This window comes from Monodon monoceros, unplaced genomic scaffold, assembly GCF_005190385.1.
Source record: "Monodon monoceros isolate NGI ecotype Baffin Bay Population unplaced genomic scaffold, NGI_Narwhal_1 Super_Scaffold_14, whole genome shotgun sequence".
NCBI classification, from domain to species: Eukaryota; Metazoa; Chordata; class Mammalia; order Artiodactyla; family Monodontidae; genus Monodon; species Monodon monoceros.
The window spans coordinates 17,567,363-17,592,576 of NW_021703770.1; the positions used below are offsets into that span (position 1 = coordinate 17,567,363).

Below are 25,214 nucleotides of genomic sequence, written 5' to 3' on the forward strand. Positions count from 1 at the left end.
CGCGAGTCAGGAATGTATCTTAAAAATTACTAACTCCCCTCTGATAACCTTCTATGTCTTCTTCAACATTATCTAATCCCCTTTGAATCTATTTGTTTTCAGCTTTTATCATTTGATAGGGGTGACAAATGCCATTTATTCAGTAATTAGCCTTTCGTGTGACTTAAAACCTCCTTCCTCTTTCTAGAGAGAATGTCTTGGACTTTTCTAGAAGACACTCCATCTGAAGTTCAATATCCATTTCTATTTCAGTGTAAAAAACCAGATCAGCACTTTAAGCCTTACATGAAACAGCACCTTCCCAAACGTTTGCACTATGCCAACAACAGAAGAATTGAGGAGATCCATTTACTGGTGGACCGAAGATGGCACGTCGCAAGGTAACTTGGGGATAGGCTGTCCCTGATTCTCATCTTCATAACCACCCCTTTGGCAGCTGGAGTGCTTTAAGGTCCTTAGCCATTATAAAAAGAAATCTCAGTTGGAAATCTCATCGTTTGCAAAGAATTTGTGTGCTGGATAAACAATTAGCCCCGAGACAATACATCTCTGTGTTCCTGGTCTCGGCATCTTGGTGGCTCTTTGTAGCCTCTCAGTGCATCTTTGTGTGTTTGTCTCTCTGTTTTGTTTTTCAAATTTACATTCTATTCTTATTACTTGAGTAAGTCAAACATACGCCTGGGACATCGCCTTACCACGCTGGACAGGTTTGGCCTCCGTTGATGAAACTTAGCTTGTAGCGACATTTATAGAAGAGTTCAGAAAATGTTGTTAATCTTAAAACCTCTGTTACCTCTGTTACTCTGTTACTGAACAGAGGCATGTTTTACATTGCCTTAAATATTTCAGATGTTTGCCTTGTTTTGAACTACAAAAGACTCTCCAATATGGAAGAGACTATTCCTTGCTCTTGAATCTGATGTAGGATGTGTCTGGAAGCTCTGACCAGTTCCAAAGAGTTAATTATTCAAAGCTTAATCACTTTCACACAGACCTGGGGGTAGCCCTTTCCTACTCACTCTTTTTTTTTTTTTTTTCTTTTGGCTGTGCTGGGTCTTCGTTGCTGCGCATGCGCTTTCTCTAGTTGAGGTGAGCAGGGGCTACTCTTTGATGCGGTGCGCGGGCTTCTCATTGCGGTGGCTTCTCTTGTTGCGGAGCACGGGCTCTAGGCGGGGTCTTCAGTAGTTGCAGCACACGGGCTCAGTATTTGTGGCACGGGCTCTAGGGCATGTGGGCTTCAGTAGTTGTGGCTCACGGGCTCTAGAGCGCAGGCTCAGTAGTTGTGGCGCACGGGCTTAGTTGCTCCGCGGCATGTGGGATCTTCCCGGACCAGGGATCGAACCCGTGTCCCCTGAACTGGCAGGCGGATTCTTAACCATTGTGCCACCAGGGAAGTCCCCCACTCACTCTTGCTCTGACTTTCTCCTTTAAAAAAGTGCTGAGGGCTTCCCTGGTGGCGCAGTGGTTGAGAGTCTGCCTGCTGATGCAGGAGACATGGGTTCGTGCCCTGGTCTGGGAAGATCCCACATGCCGCAGAGCGGCTGGCCCCGTGAGCCAAGGCCGCTGATCCTATGTGTCTGGAGGCTTGCTCCGCAACAGGAGAGGCCACAACAGTGAGAGGCCCACGTACCGCAAAAAAAAAAAAAAAAAAAAAAAAAAGTGCTGAGACTTAGTCTTAATTAACTTAGTAATAATTGAACAACTACTAGATGTACTCTGGCTTGGAACTTGAATGAATTTACAAGGGAGAGAAGATAACAAGAAAATGTGTGTCCTCTAAGAGCTTGCATCAGTATGGAACATCTAGAGAGACACATGTGACAAATACACAAATATCCTACTGTAATTGTCAGGGGGTACATAAAGTGAAATATGTAGGATTGTGAAGAGATATGTATGTAAACTAGAAATTATTGAGATCATTTAGAACAGACATGGGGAGTCTTCAAGGAAAAGTTACAAAACTGTGACCAAAATGGCCTGGCTGAGTATGGGATGGCTTGGAAGAATGAGCAAATTTGTATCGTTTGTAGGTTTCAGTGAAGAAAACTTGGGAGTTGAGTAGGAGTTAAGTAAAAGATGAAGATAGTTGAGCAAATTAGTGTAGACCAAAGCCAGCCATTTTAATTAGCAGTAAATTTTTTCAACTTATGTCTTGCACTGTTGAGTTATTATATGCACATATCTTATTATCCCAAGCTGAAAGTACTTTTCCTAAGAGCAAAGACCCCAAAGTTTAATTTCTTTGTTTTCCCCCAAGCACTTTACTTCAGTGCAATGTACCTATAGGTACTTAGGAAATATTTGTCTTAATAAACATGAAAGTGTTTTGGAAAAGTGCTGCATGACTCTAGGCAAAAGGTATCTTCCTGTCTCAACAAGGAAGCTCAGATGCTTTTGATGTCTAGAGAGCAAGGTTTCCGTTTTCTGTTTCTAAATAGAGGTACTGTCTAGGTGAGGCTTGGCTCTTCTTAGCTATGCCACTATTACATATGTTAAGCTTATGACTCAGTTATGTTCTCTAGTGGTATTACTAGGTAAATCTGTTGACAGGTAAATTTGTATGCAAACATTTTTATAGAATACAGATCTCCATTCATTGATTAAAATCACATATTTTTAAGTGCCAACTGTGTGCTTAGCATGGAGCATAGTGATGGGTATGTAGAAATGAACCAGACAAACACGGCCCCAGAGTGGAGAGTCTTACAGTCCTGGAGCTAGTGAAGCACATAGGCAGACAGCTGAAGCTTTGTGGCAACCCTGCATCGAGAGTCTATAGGTGACATTTTTCTGACAGCACTATTTTTAAATTAAGGTATGTGCGTTGTTGTTTTAGACATAATGCTATTGCATACTTAACATAGTATAGTGTAAATATACATTTTCTATGCACTGGGAAACCAAAAGCTTCATGTGACTCAGTTTACTGTGATGTTCTCTTTATTGTGGTGGTCTGGAATCGAACGTGCAGTATCTACAAGGTGTGTCTGTACCTGTGACCAGGGCTTTGCTCAGTGCAAGCACGAGGCATGAGGAGGGGACCAGGACTTCAGGTCCCAATTTGTCCTGGGCTGATTGTCAAAGCAAAAGCACTTGGGGCAAAAGAACAGCATCATGTTTTCGTCACCACAGGAATGATGCAATTACAATGAGAAGAAGATACTTGTAAGATCCACTCCTTAGAGATATTTTTTCTGCACTGGTTTTTTGGGTTTTTTTTGTTTAATCAGAATGATTTCATGAGAAATCCTGACTGATTGTACAATTGTTTCACTCTAGGAAACCTTTGGATGTTTATAAGAAACCATCGGGAAAATGTTTTTTCCAGGGAGACCATGGATTTGATAACAAGGTCAACAGTATGCAGGTATGCTCCTGGAACTGTGAATCGAAGTGTGTTTTAGTGACTCCAAGAAGGGACGGGAATGGTGGTGTGAGTGAAGCTTGCAAAGCATTTATAAATCAAGGGAGGGTTGCTACTGGATATTAGCAATGCCTAATTGTTTTGTTTGTTTCCTTTTCTTTTCGAAGACTGTTTTCGTAGGTTATGGCCCAACATTTAAGTACAAGACTAAAGTGCCTCCATTTGAAAACATTGAACTTTACAATGTTATGTGTGGTAAGTCATTTATTTCATCAAAACCAAGAAAACAATCTTGAGTTAACGTATGAACTTCTTTCAATGTCGGAGAAAGAAATGAGGTGTCTGTTTTCTGGGATCACCTCATCTTTTCACACACAAAAAATGTTGTAATTTGCCCATTGGTTCAAGAGACAGAATATCATCCCCTTCTAAGGCTTCTTTGTCTTCCGTCAACAGTTGACTAACGGGGAGTTTTCATAGTGTTGCTGTTGGCAGTCTCTGGCTGATCTAACATAGCATTACAGTTTGACACCAATGGTCAGAGGCTGGGTAAAGCAAGAGTTCGACACAGAGCTTTCTCCCACCTCCATCTCTCCCATTGCTGCCCAGTTAAAATTTTGCCAGCTTGTATCCTGGCCAGCTATTTATGTACGCCTAATTATTTTTCTTCCTTGAGTTTCTAGTTGCTGAATGAGGACAACTTTTCCTATTTAGTAAGGGAGTGCCAGTCTGGTGGTTAGAGGGGGAGTCTGAAAGTCGGGTCTCCTGGGTTCTTTTCCCATCTTGGCTGCTGGCTCTCCCCTGCCCCACCTCTCAGCTTAGGCAAGTCACTGTATGCTCGCTTGGCAACCATTTCACTTGCTGTGAAATCAGCCTGTCCATTTCACAGCGGCACTTTAGGGCACAAGGCCAAAACCTCCTCTTGTCCCCGTGCTTCTGTGGAATGCATGAGAGGGCAGACTAGAGGTTATTTATTGATTATAAGTCCCACTTCAAACTTCGGGATGAAAAGTCTCCTTAGACTTTTAGAGAAGCAGAAAGGCAACGGTACTGAGGCTGATGGTCCTTGGGTTGTAACTATCACAGACATATGCAGTAGCTAAGTAAGGCCCTATCTCTTCACTCTGTCTTTTTGGAAATGTCTCTCTTTATAATCAAGCAATGAACATACTATTTCAGAAAGCTGTTGCCAAGACATGATCAGGCAAGAATGATTTTGGAAGTAAGAAGCGAGCCTACAGTCTAAATTTGGTTTTATGCTATTCTAATTTGTGTTCCAAGTTTTCAGGCCCTTGGAAGGTGAATGGCTTTGACTCTCCCTATACCTCATCAAAAATATTTACAAAGTACCTGGCTCCTTTCTTTCTTCTCGTCAGATCTCCTGGGATTGAAACCAGCTCCTAATAATGGGACTCATGGAAGTTTGAACCATCTCCTGCGTACTAACACTTTCAGACCAACCATGCCAGAGGAAGTTACCAGACCCAATTACCCAGGGATTATGTACCTTCAGTCTGATTTTGACCTGGGCTGTACCTGTGATGATAAGGTAGAGCCAAAGGTAGAAATAATTTTTAATGTTTATCATGGAGGAGCCTATTGGGTATAGGGCAGTGCTGTCCAATAGAACTTTCTGTGATGATATGAATGGTATATCTGTACTGTCCAGAATGGTAGTCACTGGTCAGATGTAGCTTTTGAACACTTGGAACTAAGTTTTTAATTTCGTTTAGTGACTTTAAATTTAAAGAGCCGTATGTGGCTCATGGCTACCATATTGGACAGCCCAGGGATAGATAATGAAGAACAAAAAGTAAAATGCAGGGCTTCCCTGGTGGCGCAGTGGTTGAGAGTCTGCCTGCCGATGCAGGGGACACGGGTTCGTGCCCCGGTCCGGGAAGATCCCACATGCCGCGGAGCGGCTGGGCCCGTGAGCCATGGCCGCTGAGCCTGCGCTTCCGGAGCCTGTGCTCCGCAACGGGAGAGGCCACAACAGTGAGAGGCCCGCGTACCGCAAAAAGAAAAAAATAATAATAATGAAATTCATAATGCTATTCTGTGGAATCACAATTCCCAACCAAAATGTTTTTTTTCTTTTTTTTTCAACCTGGATCACATGTGTATCAGTCATGGTCCCAATAAGAAACAGATGGCCCATGCAGAAGAGGTTTTTAAAGAAGGCTTAAAGAGATTGTTTCAATCACATTTAATGAGAAGAGTGTTTCAAAGGCTGGCAGGGTAGAGGGAAATCAGTGAGGGATGCTGAAGTACCCTGGGGCTAATAGGGTACCAATTCTAGGTCTCAGCAATAAAGGGAGGGAGCAGTTACTGGCACATGGAGAAAGAGCTATATAGGAAGGAACAACGGAATTTGGTAGATGGGTGCAGCTAACGCACTGCAACCTGGTAGAGGGGAAGGTGGGGGAGTAAATCCACCCCTCCCAATCCCCCACTGGTACCTCTCATTGTTGGAGCCCGGCTAGAGGGCAAGCTTGCTCTCTGATGAGTCCCTAGAGATCAGTCTCCCAGGGCACAGAGCAGGGTAAGGAAGGGTGTGGCAGGGCAGGCGTTGGGGGTGCAGATAGGGACCACCCAGCACCTCGTGTTTGGACAGTTATTGAAACAAGCAAACTACACATGTTCAGTAATGATTTGCTTATTGAATTTTATATTGATCAAAGACCTTTTAGAGTTGCCCATCAGTGCTTCTGACAGCAAGATACAACCAGTGTTACCACTAACACTGGTTAGTGGTTGAGAGGGTTCCAACACAAAGCAAGGCAATTTTATTTTTGCATGTGTGGTTTTCTCTCACTGCTGTGGCCTCTCCCGTTGCGGAGCACAGGCTCTGGACGCGCAGGCTCAGCGGCCATGGCTCATGGGCCCAGCCGCTCCGCAGCATGTGGGATCTTCCCGGACCGGGGCATGAACCCGTGTCCCCTGCATTGGCAGGCGGACTCTCAACCACTGCGCCACCAGGGAAGCCCTGCCTGTGTGGTTTAATTACAGGCAAATGTGTGATCTTTCTATTAGACCTCATAAAAATGGAAAATAATTTTCCCACTGGTCTATCCCCCTCCCCTACCATTTGCTACCTTCTAGGATTCCTTGGGGCCTCGGAGCCACAGTGTGGGAGGCCCACCATGGGAGGAAGTTTGCTCTTCTTCCCTACCTCCTTCCCTTTATTAATCCTTCCTACTTTAGCTCCTGATAAGAACTAACAGGGCTTATTAGTATCAAGTAGGTAATTCTAAGACCTCAGCTGGAGGAGTTGAGTTGCCAAAGTCAACAGGAAGTGGTCTTTGAAGTGAATTCTAGTTATATTTTTAGAGGCATCTATTAGCTGTATCTTGTTTTCTGAATTACCTTTCTTCTGGGAAGCAAGAAATATTTTGGTTATTTTATCTTAAACCGTTTTAGAGGGGTTCTAGATCATCTTTATTTTGTCAATGGGTTTCTCCGAAAGACTATTTTCCTTTTCTTAAAAAATAAATACAGACATACTGAAAAGGTATAGAGATTAATAAAATGAATACTTCAATACACACATTGTGAGAAAGAAAACATTACAGATTGAATGGAAGCTCCATGTGACATCCCACACCCCAATCCCACTTCCTTTCTACCCCAAAGGTAACTAATATCCTGAATATAGTGTATATAATTGCCATGTAGGCCTCTATACTTTCACTCCATACATATGTATCTCTTAAATAGTGTATTAGCTAATTTTTAGTATATAGTTCCCTAAAATAACCTATGGGATAGCTTTGGATATCTTATATTTTTATGTAAATGCTGTTATACTATATGTATCCTGCATTTAGTTGTTCATTCTTGTATTTTTGAGATTTATGCATATTAATATGTGAAGTTTTAGCTCATTCATTTTTACCACTAATAATTAATATTTAATTATATAATTATACCATCACGATTCTATTCATTTTCCTATTTGAGAATATTTGGTAATTTCCAATTGTTAGTTCTTCCAAACAATGCTGCAGTAGACATTACCACAAATGTCTTTTTGTACACGTACGCTAGAGTGTCTCTAGAATATATAGCGGGAGATGGAGTTGCTGAGCCGTGACTTTTCAGAACTGCTGAGTCATTATGTTTCAGCTTTAGGAAAAGCAATTTCATAACTTGGTTTGGGAATCACTTTAGTGTACCTAGAGATTAATCCGAAATATTGAGGCAATATTCGAATTAATTTACATATATACGCCCTAATCATCGTTGTCGACATGGGAGGTTGGTACCATGATTATCCACACTTTTAAGGAAAGGAAACAAAATCATGGAGAAATTAAATAACATATTCGTGACCATAAATCACTAGGAAATGGAGCCCAAAATTTCATTTTGAGATAAAGTAGTAAATACTCTGCAGAGTTTATGGTATTGATGAAGTTTAGGATCCTGTTTTGAATTTAGCTGGGTACTAAATAGAGAGAAGGGTGCTGGAAAGAAAAAACGTTTCTGATTTGCTTTCTCTTCTCTTTTCTTTTTTTTTTTTTTGGTTTTCACACATGAAGAACAAATTGGATGAACTCAACAAACGCCTTCATATAAAAGGGTCTACAGAAGGTAAGGAGTTGATGGAAAAAACAACCAGATAAGTTTTGTTTTCTAGCTTCCAAAAATTGGAGAGACTTCTTATTTACTTCATAGTGTAAGCACAATATTTTTTAAAATTCGAATTTGGATTGCAAAGTGATTTTTATACCATCTGGCAAAAGGTATTAGTTTATTCTATGTACACAGGATGCCAGCTGTGTAATAAGTCAAAAAAGTTCCATTACCTTTTGTTTTCCTCAATAGCTTTTAAGCCCTCTGAAAAGCAGAGGGATTAATTATACCATTGTGCATCTGATGGGTCATAAGTTAAGGTGCTTATGGGGACTTCAATGAAGGGAATGGAAGTCACAATTATAAATGGTAACAGCTGGTTCCTCTACTGAAGCTTACCTGCAGAGTCAGTGTGTATTTTACGGGAAGGGATGCACAGAAGGAACCAAATCAGAAATCTCTCTTCAAAGAAGGATTATCTTGAGCCCTAACTCATTCTCCTCTTATTTTATGTACAATAATAACGCTCCTGTATTAGTCAACTTTTGCAAGCTTGTGATGAAAAAGAGAATCTCAGTGGGCTGTGCATTTCTTGTTCATGTTTCAGGATGCTGACTATAGGCCAAGTGTGGCTCTGCCCCATGTGTACTTTTTATTCTGGAATCTAGGCTGAAGGAGCAGCCCCTAGCTGGGACATGCCCTTCTCGTGGCAGAGGGAAAAGAGGAATGGCAGAATCAGGCAATGGGTCTCAACACTTCTGCTTTGATGAGGCATCTGTCACTTCCATTCCCAGTTCATTGGTGAAAGTAGGGCACATGAAACCAGTGGAGTAGGGAAGTATATTCTTTCCACAAGGACACTGTCCTACAAGTCACTTGGCAATAGGTAGAAGTACATAATCCTTTACAAAAGAGCAGTAAATAATTAGGAACAATAATGCAATCTACCACATAAGCTCTTCCTTCTGGTTTTGAAATCCCAGGAAAATTAGAAGAGATTAGAAGAAGACGGAAAGGCTCCTACACAGGTTACTACAGCAGGTGGGATAGCATCTTGTAACAGCAAGGGAATGACCAAAAGTGTATTAAAAAGAAGACAGAAATCAAGCACAGCAGCCCAAGTCATGCAGTAAAGATGCACGTAGTCAAATTCTCTTGAGAGCATTACATGAGTTATTAGCTTACATATGGTTCTATTTATCGTACGTGCCATTTCCAATCTGATTAAGTAAAGGTTGAGGAAACCAGTGGAATATTTTATTTACTTGACTTATTTCCCCTCTTTATAAAGATCTTCATGTTTTTTCTTCTTCTCTTCCTACATCACCACCCTCCCGCTTCTCTCTTTGATGATAGAACACACAGACTCTTTGGCATGTAATTGGATGAACACGGCTTTTGAGATAGGGCTTAGTTGATGGAAGGTACACAAATCGTTCACAAATCTAGAAGTGATTTGAAGTGTTTGACATCAAATCTCTAGTGGACTGCGGTGTCATTAGAATTGGAAAAACTACAATGCTGCCAGGATCGAGGAGTGTGGCGTCTCATGACTTGAGTTTTTTAAATATTCACTCACCAAGGCAAAGAAATATTACTGAGATGTTTCTCTTCTAAAAGTCACTAATGAAATAGTTAATTATGATAACTTTGAATGGACTCTAATGTTTTTGCTGATTCAAGCTCTGACTATTCATGGTCCTAAAACATTTCCATCTGGGAAAAAAATCTTTCATTTAGTTTTTTCGTGGCAGTGTGCTCATAGGACAAAACCAGTCCCACAAGTTAGCGTAGACAGTGGCCTCAAACTTCTGAGCTTGAAAATAAGAGGCATCTTCTAGGTGAATCACTGACTCTCAGGGCTGGAAAGAGCCATAGTTATTGACCTCACCGCACCATTGCTCTGCTCAGAGTTGAATATGTGTCTTATTTCTAGATGATTTTATGTCACCGAGGCTTAAAGTTTATATACTTTCATGGAAATGGACCCTCACGTGTTTTTGTTGAGCGCCTACCCTGGGCTGGGAGCTGATTTCTTTGAGACGTCTGGTTCTGTCAGCTGTGTCACCAATAGTTTCCAGCATGTAACTTCACAATGGTAACATAAAATGTTAGGGGAGGATCATGGTAGCACACCTTCTTGGTCTGCTCATGGCCTAATGGGATAGTCTCTAATGATACAAGAGAGACTTTATTTATTTTTATTATAATTAACAGTTTAATATTCAATAGACTTTTGGTAAGGTTGTTTAAGTTTATACAGTATTGTTTTGTATGTGTGCATAATAATGGCTATTTGCAATTGCCAATAGCTGGAGTGATACAAGATAGACTTTAAAACTATTACATGAAATTCAAATAATTATATATCATTGCCTTATTATGTGCAAAGCATTTGCTCATTTAGATTCTAGGATACGTGTAAGCCTCGGTGTTCTCTCTCCTGTCTCTTTCTCCCTCTCTCTGTCTCTTGGTGTCTGTCTCCTTAAGGGTCTTGTCTCAGTCATTTCTTCAGCTGCAAAGTGACATTTTCTTGGTCTGAGTTCTTTCAGGCCTTTATGGTGAGTCCTGGGTCATAAGTCTAGTCCCCCACTGGAAATAGTCAACGTCTGCTCTGCTGGAGTAGAACCTCGTGAATTCGAGGTGCTGTATGTGTTATGCTCAGAGCAATCACTTCCCCTTTCTGGCTATCTCTACTATATATTGAGGCTTTTAAACCATTTTGCAGACCTAAAGTTCTATACAAATGTAAAGTTGTATTATTTTCCTGCCTAGTTTTTAAAAAAAATACCCCTATAGGTAGCTGGTTTTTTCAGAATAAACCACAGGCCCTGCCCATTCCATTTGTAACGTTCATATGTAACTGTTTTAATGTCATATGACATAAAACCACTCATACATCTGTACCAAACACACATGTAAAAGCTATGCATTCCAACAGTGAAACAACCCAGGGTAAATTTGAGGTAACAAAACAGTGGTATATTAAATTAATCTTAGGCTATATTTTATTATGAATACTAAACTTACAGAATCAAGTCCTGTACTAAGATGAAGAGGAAGAACAGATATGAGCTTCAAAAACTGGGATCTAAGCTGCTTGCTAAAGCTTTACTATTTCTACATTTGTAGTGAATTCCGGATCTTAATTGCATGGCTGCTTTTCTGGATCACATGTATGTAATGTCTTGGCAAACTTATTGAATTTTTATTTTGTAATCCATGAATCAGTGGATAAATGAATGAATGAAATGGAAATATTTAAATTTCTCACAGCAAGCAATTCTGGCACTTGAGCCAGGTATAATTTTTACTGTAAGAATAATTGCACTATTTATTTTCACTTTAGTCTTTTCTCTACTAGCATTGCTAAACCATGTTTTGTATTTTCTTAGTCAGGTTGGCATTCACTATCATCTTTGTGAAACAGGGAATTAAACATCATCTTAACACCTATGTGTTTGGCTCCTTATCACACGCCATGAGAAATTAGTTTGGTTAGAAAAATGACTTCAACACTAGTAATTCTTGTTAACTTTAAAGCAGTCCTGAATAGCTAGAGAGGGAATATTAGGCAGGTTATACATAGAAAGCCAGTTCTTGAAAGTCATAAAGAACAGTATTTTTTAAAAAAATAAAACAATCAGGGCTTCCCTGGTGGCGCAGTGGTTGAGAGTCCGCCTGCCGATTCAGGGGGCACGGGTTCGTGCCCCGGTCCGGGAAGATCCCACATGCCGCGGAGCGGCTGGGCCGGTGAGCCATGGCCGCTGAGCCTGCGCGTCCGGAGCCTGTGCTCCGCAACGGGAGAGGCCACAACAGTGAGAGGCCCGCATACAGCAAAATAAAATAAAATAAAACAATCATTTATTTATCCACATAGATATTTGGCATTGTTGGAGGTAGAGATACAATGGTAAACAAAATAGATAAAATCCGTGTCCTCATTAAGTTATTATTTTATTGTGAGATTTAGCCAGTTGATGAATTACAGCGTAGTGTTTTGTTTTTTTTTTTGTGGTACGCGGGCCTCTCACTGTTGTGGTCTCTCCCGTTGTGGAGCACAGGCTCCGGACGCGCAGGCTCAGCGGTCATGGCTCACGGGCCCAGCCGCTCCGCGGCATGTGGGATCTTCCTGGACCGGGGCACGAACCCGTGCCCCCTGCATCAGCAGGCGGACTCTCAACCACTGCACCACCAGGGAAGCCCCAGCGTAGTGTTTTAAGGGTTGAGGTAAGAAAGAACAGGACCCTACCAGAGGCATCAAATCTAATCCCAGAGGAGGTTGACATGGCAGTAAATGCTAGTAGACACTTCTAAGGCAAAGGAGGAGAAAGGACGTAGGAAAAGGAAAGACCTTGGGTAGAGACTTTGTGGTAAAATGTAAGAGCATATTATTCTGGGAGTAGATGTTTAAAACAAAAACAAAAAAGAGGAGAGATTTTCATGTGGCTCTCAAGTCAGCCAGCTAATCTGTGGGAATATGAATCAGGAAGCTGAAGAGGGAAAAGAAACACACACTCAAGTCTGGATGACCAACTTTTGGAAGACAAAAAGAATGAGCGCTGGGGAAGTCCACACCACTTAAAAAGATTTGCCTCACAGTATTTTGCCCACGTGGTATCTGGAGGAGAACCGTGGCATGTACCAAAAATGCCAGCCACTATTGTAAACAGGGAACTGGGGTGTGGAATGGAGGCTCTGTCTGGAATTTCACAGAGTAGGAACCCAGCCTGGGAAGACACAAGCTATACTAGATCCGTATCAAGAAATCACGAGGAACATATTTCAAAAGCAGAAGCTTGCAGGCTCATCTCCAGGGTGGCTGGTCTCTAGATGAAGCACTTATGTGTCCAAAGAGTGAGCTTCAAGTACACTCTTGTGGCTCAACAAGGGACTTTTTGCTAAACAGAAATGCAATGGGTGACTTGTCTAAGATGTCATAGGGAATAGCGGGCTGTGACCAAGAACCTGTGATTGTTTGATACCCTGATAAACTGAAAAAGGGAAATCTAAATTTTGTTTCTGGACCTTAAAGTGTTTCTTACCGCAAAGATGATTTCACCTCTTTCTTAGATGAAGCTATTATGCAACAGGAAGACCCAAGTAGATTCTTTGGGTCAGTTGGGGAACTTGGTTGGATATTAGGAGACTGCCAAAGCCACTACATTTTTTTTTCTTCATGTCATACATGCTCAGTTAACAATTGAGAAAAAGTCAGTCAGATAATGATATATTTGGGGTCCAACTGTGTGCCAAAAACTGCAGTTGTGCATATCTTGGGAGCTATGACACCCACATTTCAAAAGAAAATTGAGTTTCTACATGCAGAGCAGAAGCATGAGTAGAGATGGAGAAGCTTAACTGGAGAAATCTTTCAGGAGAAAGTGACTCTTAAGATGTCTCTTCCCCTCTTGTCCTTTCCTCCCTCTCCCCCCATGTCTCTTTCATGGGAGCTGAGCTATGTGACCATATTATTTGTCATCCCCTTTTGAAGGTGAGAAGGACAATTATGCCAGGGCAACAGGCATAAATGGGATGTGGGGTCACTCTGGCTTAGCTTCATAAGTTCTGTAAGGTCCGTACTGATGCCACCTCATCCCCATCTGCGGCATGCCTCATGCTCTGTTTTCCTGTTCCACTATGTAGATATCTCTGATATAGTGAGCAGCATATTGCATTTTAGTTATTTATGCCATGTTTGTCTCTCTCATTGAACTGTGAGCTTCTTGAGGGTAAAAGCTCTATCTTTTTTTTTTTTTTTTTTGCGGTATGCGGGCCTCTCACTGTCGTGGCCTCTCCCATTGTGGAGCACAGGCTCCGGACGCGCAGGCTCAGTGGCCATGCCTCATGGTCCCAGCCACTCTGCGGCATGTGGGATCTTCCCAGACTGGGGCATGGACCCGTGTCCCCTGCATCGGCAGATGGTCTCTCAACCAATGCGCCACCTGGGAAGCCCAAAAGCTCTATCTTAATTGTCTTTACCAAGTATCTCTATTCCATAGCCCAAGGCCTGACACAAAGAAGGTACTCAGTATATGTTTGATGAGGGGGGAATACATTAATGAAAAATTTGGAGGGAGATAAGTGACAGGACTGGTGGAGAAGTTATTCCCAGTAGAGAGAAAAGGAGTCATATATATAATAGCATAGAGTTGTTGACAATGATTATGAGCAGTATTACAAATCAATCAGCCTTCATGGAATGGAGTGCTATGTTGAGGAATGGTGAGAAATAAGGAGGAACCAGAGTTGGTGGAGTCTATAGATTGTCTAAGAGTGTTGATTGATGGCTGCTCTAAAGAGGGGTGTTGCATAGAGGAATATGGCTGCTGTTTTGTTGTCCTCTTAATGGGATAGATTGGATAATATGCCAGGTTTGCATCTGAGCTTGGAGGAATGTGTTGGGTAAGCATTAAAACTTGAATGATAAAAAGAGAATAGCTTCTCAAAGAATCTTGATACTTCTGCTTCCAGCTGAAACCAGGAAATTCAGAGGCAGCAAAAATGAAATCAAGGAAAACGTTAATGGAAATTTTGAACCTAGAAAAGGTTTGGTTTGAGTTTTGAAGGAAAGTCTGACCTGGTAAACTGCCCCCAAGTACTACTGTTATGATTTGCTGGCTTTTCATTATATTTCATTTATACGATATTAGCATATTATGTTCTAATTCTTAGGGGTGGGTCCCCAAATTTGGTAGCTTTACCAAGACTTCTACATTTACTGCAATGCTGACAAAGCCCAGCTACCCAGAACAGGCTTGTGCTGTGAACTGTGGGCTGTTTTGCCTCAAATCAGCAGTTCTACTTGGGAGGGTCTTGCAAAGTAATCTACAAAGGGTTTTCTCTGTTACTTGTGTAGAATGGTAATACTTTAATTAAAGCAACATGTATACATAATTTAGTAAGTGCCAGAACTGACTTTTTTCTAATAGAAATCATAGTAAAACAATTCTTTTGGATCATCACTTAGGGGATCGTGAATTGCCAAAGCCTCAGTCTCTCAATATTTTGGTCTGCAGGACCCCAATTTCTATGAATCTATGGCAGTTCTGACTTTAGCCTGTCTAAAATGGGCAGATCAAGCTTGAGGCATTTATTGTGGGCGTAGAATGAAGGTTTGCACATTAATCTCCCATGTCTTCTTCTTAGAAGAATAAAGTTTCAAACCTTTATTTTCCTAAGAGGAGAGCTTCCTCTTAGGGGTCTGAATCTACATTCTGAGGTCTTAACTGAGTTCTTTGGTAACCGATGACCTCCCTTTTTTATTTAAAGGACCCCCTTGAATGCCACTTATTTTATCTATACATGTTCCTTTAAGTTCTTACCTAAAGAGTTTTCCTCCATGTCACAAAGCTACTTACTTTAAATGCTCATTAGTACTCACTTTTTATGCTGAAATAATGCATATTTGAGTTGCAGTTTACAAATAATGATCAAAGAGTACCTTCCTTTTAATTAAATCTTTGGTTAATTTGATGAGCCTTTCCAGGGTCAAATGAATTAATTCTATAAAAATCTAATTGTCTTGACTTCCCATTCAGCTGAATCATTTCAAAATTTAATAAATAATTGTCTTACCCATACAGATTAAAATTCTTTATAACTGAAAAAAACCATTAAAATAAATATGGTATTTACTTTACAGTTTTGATAACTGTAAGTCTTGACCCACGCTTAGGTGATCAAATAAACCACAGAAGTGTTAGGAAAACTAACCTGATTAAATTAAGAAGAAGGAGCTACATTATTAATAAGTAAGCAAGCAAATTGTGGACAATTTGACTCTCTTCCAATATTTCTTTAACATTTGATGTACAGTTTAATATGTGTTTAAGACAGTTTATTTTTTTCTTTCCTAGAGAGACACCTCCTCTATGGACGGCCTGCGGTGCTTTATCGGACTAGATATGATATCTTGTATCACACTGACTTTGAAAGCAGTTATAGTGAAATATTCCTAATGCCACTCTGGACATCGTACACTGTTTCCAAACAGGTCATTGAGAAAACTGGGTTTCATGTTCTTCATGTCATTACACTCCTTGCCTTAATATAATGATTGTTTGCTGAACAGAATTGTCTTATACAAGATTTTAAGTTTTCCTGATGAAAGAAATCCTATATTGGATCTGTTGTAAAATATTTTGAATTAGACTTTCTGCAGTGTTCTAAAAACTTCATGGTAATAGGTGGAATAGCATAGCATACTAATTCTTTTAGTTTTTTTTACTCTGCTCGACATGGTCCACTAGTTACAGAAGCCACCAGTATCTGGCCATTTGTTTTAATAGACTTTATTTTTTAGAGCAGTTTTAGGTTCAGAGCAAAACTGAATGGGAGGGACAGAAATTTCCCATATACCCACGGCTCCACACATGTATAGCCTGCCCCACTATCAACACCCTGTTCTTCTTTTTTTTTTTTATCCTGTTCTTTTTTAATGAAGGTTTTATGTTGGGGTTTCAGTTTTGGTAAAGATGAGGTAAGAAAGTTTATATCAGGAATTAGAAAAATTCATTGGGCAGTTGAACTATGTTTTTAAACTCTGAATACAAATGACTACTTCTACTGCCCCAAACACAGCTTCTTATTAATTTGTACTCAGGCACATACAATACATATATAGTCTTTTTTTTTTAAATAGGAGGTATGTCTATATTATTTCTCAGAATATTATTTTTTAAGCTGTCTTACGTGGAATCTCATTTGTTATATCAACAGTGAGATTTCTGCCTTGCGTATTATTGTTTCACCTAAGACTGATAAGAGAGTCCTGCTACTAAAAACATAAGAGTTAAAAAGTTACTAGCTTAGTACATTTAAAACTGAGGTCCTTAAAAAAAAAAAAGGGTCAATATCAGAATATGAGCTATAGTAAAAGCTAATGGGGCTTTGATTCTGGCTGTCTGGAACCAAACAATCTGGCTTCAGCATTTCCCTGTTGGTTTGGTGTTGTCTCTGCCATGGCATTGCTGACTACCTGTGACTACCATACAGGCTGAGGTCTCTGGCATCCCTGAACACCTGACCAATTGCGTCCGGCCTGATGTCCGTGTTTCTCCGAGTTTCAGTCAGAGCTGTTTGGCCTACAAAAATGATAAACAGATGTCCTATGGATTCCTCTTTCCTCCTTGTAAGTTACAGATAGCAGGATCTGACCATTCTAGAGGGATGTTATTTTGTGGAGTCTGGCGTGTGCAACTTGGTATTTAGGATTTCAGTGGTTTTTAGGTTTTCTAAAAAACCTAAAAACCAGAGGGGCGCTCAAGAGATTGAGGAGATGAACTTCTCTGGGAGCCTTCCAAAAGCAGCCAGAAAAGAGACCAGCTTTCACAAATCCTATTCCCGGGGAATTCTAAAATGCAAGGGAATATTCTGTGTGTCACCTGACATCACTAAATGAGCATCTGAAAGTGAAATAGGAAATTATTGACATAAATCTTTTACATAATACTATAGAGGTGATCTCTTAAGAATACATGAAGCCCTTTAATTCTCTCATTACCTTGACATTTTTTTAAAAGTCCAAATTATGCCAGTAAAATCAAAGAATTCTTTTATAAAATACTTAGTAGACCCAAGACTAAGTAGGAAGAAAAAGAATCATAAAAATGTTTTTAAGGAGAACTATTGAGTGAAGAAAAGAGATTGAGTGGGAAGGGAAGTAGGAAATGGTATATAAAGAATGGGATAAGTAGGAATAAAAGGGTAGATCCATGCATTTCATGCGTTTGGACCATTTTAGAAGATTCCTTTTTTTATTGATGTCGATTTTATTATGTAATGGGCACTATTTGTTTTCCCAATGTTTAGATCTGAGCTCTTTGCCAGAAACTAAATATGATGCATTCCTTGTAACCAATATGGTTCCAATGTATCCTGCTTTCAAACGTAAGTCTAATATTTACCTAGTGGACTATTATTTGTGGAAAGAAATGTTTCTAAATTTACCACTTACCTTTCCTACCTCTCTATTCATTTTAATAATAATAATACCTTTCACGTGTTTAGCCTTTATAATTTTTGAAGAACTTTAATGTAAATTCTCTAGTGCTAAGCCAAAATATGAATCTGTGAGTGAGGGAGCTTGGCAGGTTTTTTTTATCCCTTGTTTATAATTAAGAAATTGAAGTCACAAGAAGTGACCCATGAATGGCAGAAGCTGAGCTAAACCAAGTTTGTGCTTTCCTTCTAATCCGGTGTTCTGTCTATTTCAATGCTCAGTGGTTTAAAAGAGTCTTCTCTGTATTTTGGAGGCTACCTGACATTTAACAGCACCTGTATTTATTTATAGAATGTTACAGTAAAAGCCACTAACACCTTTTTCCTTTAGTGGGATGGTGATGTATTCTGAATTTTGACCCCGAAACCCAGCAAGAGCTTAAAGGGTCTTCTGAATCATCAGAGAATTAAGTTCAGTAGGTTTTAGGGCTGTGCAAATTATACACACTCATAATTTCTTTGTATATGACATAGATATTTGTGGATGATAGTGATGAAATGAATGGTATAGGCACAGTGAGCCCCAGCCCCAAAACTGAGTTCTGATCTCTGGAGTGTGAACACTGGCTATGTGAGCATAGAAATGCCATTTAGCCTGTCATTTATAAAATTATGAGATTTGATTGCATGACTTCTATGGCTTATATGGATTTGTAACTTAACTGTCCAATGACAAAAACAATCCATTTTCTATTTCTTCTAACAAAGAACTCATTCATTTGCCTATCCATCCATATTCCATCCATCCATGCATCCCTCCATCCATCCAACCATCCATGTATTCAAAGACAGAGAAAGCATTATAGAGTAGCTTTGACCTCCCTTTAGTTTATTTACAGTGAGCAGACATATATGCTTATAGGAAAGGTAGGAAAAGGAAACACTTCTACATAACTCCACTTTCTAAAGGAGTATTGGGCTGTGTTACATGACTCTCAGGGCTGAAATAAAGTCTCAAAATAGGACACGAGATGGTGGAATGTCATCTACAGAGCCGAGCCTCCTCAACTTGACATTGGTGAAATGGCCAACACGGTTTAGAGAAAAAAAAAATGTTTATTTGATGTCCTAATTTAGTAAATAAAGGCTTATTCAAAGGTAGAATCTCTTGCCTATGAGTGAAAAATTAAAGTATGCTTTTAAAAGGAGGTTTCCTCGTTTGTTCTCAGCCCCAGCTGAGAAAGGTTTCACAAACCCCCGTAGATCCATTTGTCCTAATATTACATGGAATGCAGCTTCATTGAATTTCCACAAATCAGGGTTTCCTGGATTTCTTTATCCTTTACTGATGCCTTTTTGACCAAGCAGCAATAAAGGAAGCACACGGTACCACCCTGAGGCTGGTGTGGCCAAAGGCCTTTCACAGAGGGCCCGCTGTCCTTCTTCACTAGGGGAATGGTTTTCTCGCATGCCACATTTCTGCGGGCTTGGCCTTTTGACTGTTCTCATTGTTATTTCTTTCCCTCTATGGCTCTCCAATTTTTACGCTTAAGTTAACATTTGAACTTCTTCCCCACTGTCCTCATTTCTTTATTGCAAATAATTATCCATGGTATTTTGGCTCTGGTGGGCTGCTCTGTCTTTCTCATTTAGAATAGAGGATCAGCAGTTGAAGCACTATGGGAAAAATGCCCAAGCATTTTCTAATAAGGGGAGGTAAAAAATGATAACAGCCTGAACCTCAAAACCCCGATGTAGAATAGAGCATGGTAAGTTAAATCTAACATGTTAGAGCCAACTTCTTTGGTTTGCCTTTCCTGTCCTCTTCTGTTATTCCCTTCTTTTGCCTTTTCCCTTTTCCATTCTGCCCCTCTCCTTCCCCTGTGATTGACTATCGTGTAAATTGGAGCTAGTGAGGCCAAGGAAATCCTCTCTAGAGGATGACCATGAAAGTGAGAAATGAATAGCGGAGGAGAAACTAGGCATGCCTAGTCAGGGGACGTGTTTTCCAGATGAAGGGAAAAGCATATGCAAAATCTTACTCTGAAACAAGTTTAGTGAGTTGGGGGACAGGAAGAAAGGCATGTACCTGAGGGGGAAAGGAATAGGAGGAAAAGTCATGGAGGGAGGCAAGGGCCATGGTGGAAAGTTGGGATTTGATTTTAATTACAGTGAGAAATCATCTGGAGTGTTAGAGGTGGGTGTTGTGGAGATGTGATACAATCACATTTATAGTGTAAAAGGATCCATTTGGCTACTCCAAAGAGAATGGGCTACGGGGAAGGAAGAGTTTCTCCCAAGGTGCCAAGTAGTCTTTTGTGGTAGTTCATTGCAAAGAGGATAGTGACTTAGACCGGGGTGGATGCAGTGAAAATTGTGAGGAGTGGTCAGATTTGGAAGACTGGGATGTATTTTAGAGGTAGCACTAACAGGACTTGTTCACATGCATATGAAGTAAGGAGAGAAGTCAGGGATGAATCCTAAGATTTTGACCTGAACATCGGGGTGAGTGCGAGTGCCACTGGCTATGATGGAGAAGCCAAGAGTTGGATCAGGAGTGGAAGAAAAATCAAGAATTCTGTTTGGATAATTTTTTGTTAGATATGATTATTAGGTTTTCAAATGCACCATGAGAGGGCTGGTTGGATAACATGTCTGGAGTTGCCTGGAAAGGTTAGGGCTAGAGACATAAACTTGAGAATTAGCCCATCTACGACATGTGGAAGAAGAGAAAGTAGATTAAAGCCTTTTCTCAATTTCCCACAAACACCATACTTCCCCTGTTGCACATACTATTCTCTCTGCCTGGAATGTTGTCTCCACCTCTTTGCCTCAGAAACACCCACTTGTCCTTCAGATCTCAGCCTAGTAACCATTTCACCTGTAAATCCTTCCCTGACTGGTTGGGCTACGTTAAACTCCTCTACCATTGTCTCCGTATCTTTCTCTTGGCCGGTTCATAAATGGCGCACCCACAGCTAATGCTTTAGGATGGATTGCTCTTAAGAATCACAACAGATCTACTGTCTCTTGGCTTGTGACATTTGGCTTGTTTAATGCATCCAAGAGAGAATTTGGCCAAAGCAAGGAGTTTTGTTTATGGAGAACTGATTTTGTTTTTGTACAGGAGTCTGGAATTATTTCCAAAGGGTTCTGGTGAAGAAATACGCTTCAGAAAGAAATGGAGTTAATGTGATAAGTGGACCAATTTTTGACTATGACTACGATGGCTTACATGACACACAAGACAAAATCAAACAGTAAGCTTTTCATTCCCACGCAACGTGTGCTTTTAAATTCCAAGATCTCACTCAAGAATATTTTTCAAATATTCACGTACTAGAGAAGAGCTGATACCTCTTAAACCTGTTGCTCTTCGAATCTCCTTGTGATTTCTTCAGTTCTTTTGGACCTGTGATTAAACGAGGCATTGGTGGTTGGAAAGGAATTAGGATTTGTGGTAAATAAATGCACTTTTCATTTTCATGAAAGAAAATGTGTCAAAAGATTAGACATTTTTTTAACTTTATTCTTCAACAACTCTTTAGTGGGAAGATGATAATTTTCACTTGTTTTCACTATTTGGGGGGGACTTTTAGAATTCCTTAGGTTTTCTGAGTCAGTACATTTCAATAGGAAATTACATATAAACTTTGGTCAAATCTCATTTCTATCCCTCTCTGTGGTGCTATTAGGGATATAAAAGGATGAGGCATACTCTGTTCATAAGGAACTTACAGTCTGGTGGAGAAAGTAAGAAGATATAAATACAACAAATTCATAATAGGTCATCATTTAATTTTTTTTTAAAGGAGCTGATATACCTAATATTTGAAGAACTCTTTTAAAAAATTTTTTTAATTTTATCTTTGGCTGCGTTGGATCTTCGTTGCTGCATGCAGGCTTTCTCTAGTTGTGGCAAGCGGGAGCTACTCTTCGTTCCGGTGTGAGAGCTTCTCATTGCGGTGCCTTCTCTTGTTGCGGAGCACGGGCTCTAGGCACGCGGGCTTCAGTAGTTGTGGCACACGGGCTCAGTAGTTGTGGCTTGCGGGCTCTAGAGCGCAGGCTCAGTAGTTGTGGCACATGGGCTTAGTTGCTCTGCGGCACGTGGGATCTTCCCGGACCAGGACTCCAACCCGTGTCCCCTGCATTGGCAGGCAGATTCTTAACCACTGCACCACCAGGGAAGCCCTCTTCATTTAATTTTATACATGCATGAAACAATTAGAGAGCAACACAAAATATGAGAGGGTTTCATTGTGATTGACAGACAGACATAAAATGCTAATTTTTTCCATATATATAACTAATAAAATAGGTGTTATCCTACCCCCTTTCCAGTCATCCATAAGAGAAGTTTTATCCTACTTGTACATTTATTTTATTGCTGACTATTGTCATAGTTTTCAGCCCAAATTATACTGTTAGTTCAATTATAATTTCAATATTTTGAAATGATTAAAATTAAGATAATAGAAAACCAGGTAAGGAATTATGAATTTCTATACTATGCTCTACTCAAAATAACTTTTTATACTTTTGTAACTCATCAGTAGCACTCAGTTCTTAGAATTTTCTTTAGTAAATGAATTCTCTGAACCAACCGTACCAAGTTCAGGATCTCACTGTGGCTGGAAGGGCTATCACTCTCCTAGCTCCTGTGTTTTCTGCCTCTGGTCCATTTTATACAAGTCTATGAAAGTTATTTTCCTGAAACATGGATCTCATAATGGCACTTCCTAGCACAGAAACCTTCAGTGGAGCATTACTGCCTGAAAAATATTGCCCAAACTCTACAACTTTGGCACTCAGAGCCCCCCTTACTTTGGCTTTTATTGACTCTTCCAGACTTACATTTCTACTCCATTGACCTATGCGTTATGTCCCACCTCTGAGAATTGGTTCAAGCTGTTTTCTTTGTCTGGAGTATCTTTTTCAGTCTACCAGGTTGAGAGAAAGAGGAGATTCCAGGCATTGAAAACATGATATTCAAAGATATAGAAGTGGGTTAACACCTGTAAGTGAAAAATGACTCCACTGAGCGAAAGTTAATTTTAGTGACTTGGGCAATATTCACTGGCCACCGTTTAAAAAAGAAAGCTACTACCTCGGCTATAGTTTGATTTTGCCTTCCTGTTTCAGGTATGTGGAAGGCAGTTCTATTCCTGTTCCAACTCACTACTACAGCATCATCACCAGCTGCCTGGATTTCACCCAGCCCGCCGACAAGTGTGACGGCCCCCTCTCTGTCTCCTCATTCATCCTTCCTCACAGACCAGACAATGATGAAAGCTGCAATGTGAGTTCAAGAACAGTGTCCTTTAGGATTTGCTGACAGAATTCATCTTGGTGTCTTAATTTATATTCCCAGCCTTGAACTAGGACATACTTATCATAAAACATTTGCACTACACAAATGGGTATACAAATTGGGTCTTTAGAAAGGACCCAAAGGAAACTTTGCATAACACTTGGGAACTTTGTGCTCTAATGGCTTTTTATTTTTCAGCATAGGGGTGTGTGGGATGTGTGTGCATTTAATGTTGTTCTATTTCTGTGTTTGATTTTGGCAAATGATAGAAGTGCCCACATGTTTTCCAATTTGCAAAAGACGTAGATATTTTGTAAAAAGTGAAAAGTAACACAATTTTGGTAATTACTGAAATGAGGGAAGAGTTCTCAGGAGCTCATTACATCATTCGCTCTACTTTTGTGGATGTTTGAAAATTTCATTCATAAAAACTTTTTAAAAAAGACATACACACAGGAATATATACTTTACAAATCAGAGTTTCATTTGCTACTAGTTATGAGGGCAGATGTAACAGGTCACCCCATTCTTAAATAGCACAGATGACTCTTGATTCACTTATTCCAACGTGAAAGGAGGACGGCATGGCAAAAAAGCCTCAGGAAGGCAGACAGGATCCGTGCTCTGTGCTCCTGGCTCTGTAGTAATGCTGCACTCAGGGACAAATCACGTGATTACTCCAGGTTTCTTTAATGTGATGGAAATCCTGTGCTCCAAGGTTGATTTTAGAAGTAATAGTCTCTATGCTTTTGTTTATGTAATAGAATAGGAGATAAAATCTACAGAGGAAGATTTTTAGTCAAAAAGCAGTACTCAAATTCCTTAATTATGTAAGGTACCCTGGGAAGAATGATGGCGTGTTTAACATAGTCACACTCCAGGCAGCCTTCAAGGGGGAAAGTAAATGAAACAAGCACAGAAATTGCTTCACTAAAAGGCAAAGACCCTTAAGAATAGCTTCAACAGAGATTTTCAGCTTCGTGGACAAGGCAGCTTTGGGGCTATGGCTTCAATTACAGGTGAAGATTGAAGCTATGACCATCCAAAACAAAATAACAGGTGCAGACAAAAAATTGAAATATGGCTGAAAAAGCTAATTAAGTTGGCTAGAATATTGGAAATGAGGATCACAGTGGGAGGTAAGGTTTTAAAGTTTGCATGGAATCAGATTTAAAGTAAAAGTAGTCGTGGTAGTAGTCATAGTGGCCATAGTAGTAGTAGTTATCATTGATTGAGTCCATGTTACTATCCAAGTACTGTGCAGGTCCTCTCATTCATTACTTCTGAACATCTCATTACCCTGTTAGGCAGATATATATGAGTTCCTCCCCCTCCCCTTTTATTAACTCTTGAGAAACCTGTAGCTCATAAAGAAAAAGTATGTAACATGGTTACTGGTTCGTCAGTAGAAAAGTAGAACTTTAGATTCAAGGCCTCTGATTCCAAAAGCCCATCCTTTTTCAAATCTATCAGATTTCTATAGTGGAAGCTTGGGGCCTTAAGACTTTTTTCTCATTGCACAGACATTAGATAACCACGGAAAATGTTTAGGCATAAGAGCAACATTGTAGACTCTGTTTTGGGGACATAAATTTGAATTGGAGGGGATCAAGCATGGTCCTCAAAGGTCTTTGGCAAGATTCCCAGGATTGAGGGAACAGAATTTGAACTGGGTGTGGTCTTGGAAATTTCTAAAGGAAGGTGGAAGGCAGCAATACTGTACTGGAAGGATAAATAAGATCTTAGAAATAATTGGATGGGAGGTGGAGAAGCAAGGGAACTTCAAGTGAGAGAGGAGCTGTCCTCAATTTATTGGCTCGACTTTCTCAATTTTGATTGTTCGCAGCCCACGAGACTAGGTAATGGCATACCCGAGAGGGATGTAATGCCTCTGGATAGCATGATGTACTTTTTTGAACTTCAGTTTTACTAAAATCTTGTTGTGGGGAGGTAAAATTTTTGCAAAAAAGGAAACACATATTTTATGGAGTTAAATTCAAAATTGCCATACATGTTTAA

General features: G+C 40.1%; 1 protein-coding gene across 7 annotated transcripts in view; it reads left to right on the forward strand.

The window, feature by feature from the left end:
• Window positions 1-25,214, forward strand: part of ENPP2 (ectonucleotide pyrophosphatase/phosphodiesterase 2) — a 106,613-nt gene that overhangs the window by 78,275 nt on the left and 3,124 nt on the right. For 3 of the 7 annotated variants that reach the window (XM_029222810.1, XM_029222811.1, XM_029222815.1), the window contains 11 exons: window positions 253-380; window positions 3,283-3,370; window positions 3,535-3,622; window positions 4,744-4,928; window positions 7,909-7,960; window positions 14,417-14,491; window positions 15,802-15,938; window positions 16,940-17,075; window positions 17,756-17,833; window positions 21,012-21,144; window positions 23,027-23,183. In XM_029222810.1, coding sequence (XP_029078643.1) covers window positions 253-380; window positions 3,283-3,370; window positions 3,535-3,622; window positions 4,744-4,928; window positions 7,909-7,960; window positions 14,417-14,491; window positions 15,802-15,938; window positions 16,940-17,075; window positions 17,756-17,833; window positions 21,012-21,144; window positions 23,027-23,183 — 1,257 coding nt within the window. The remainder of the gene's footprint in view (window positions 1-252; window positions 381-3,282; window positions 3,371-3,534; window positions 3,623-4,743; window positions 4,929-7,908; window positions 7,961-14,416; window positions 14,492-15,801; window positions 15,939-16,939; window positions 17,076-17,755; window positions 17,834-21,011; window positions 21,145-23,026; window positions 23,184-25,214) is intronic. The other 4 variants (XM_029222813.1, XM_029222817.1, XM_029222812.1 and 1 more) reach the window with 3 other exon arrangements.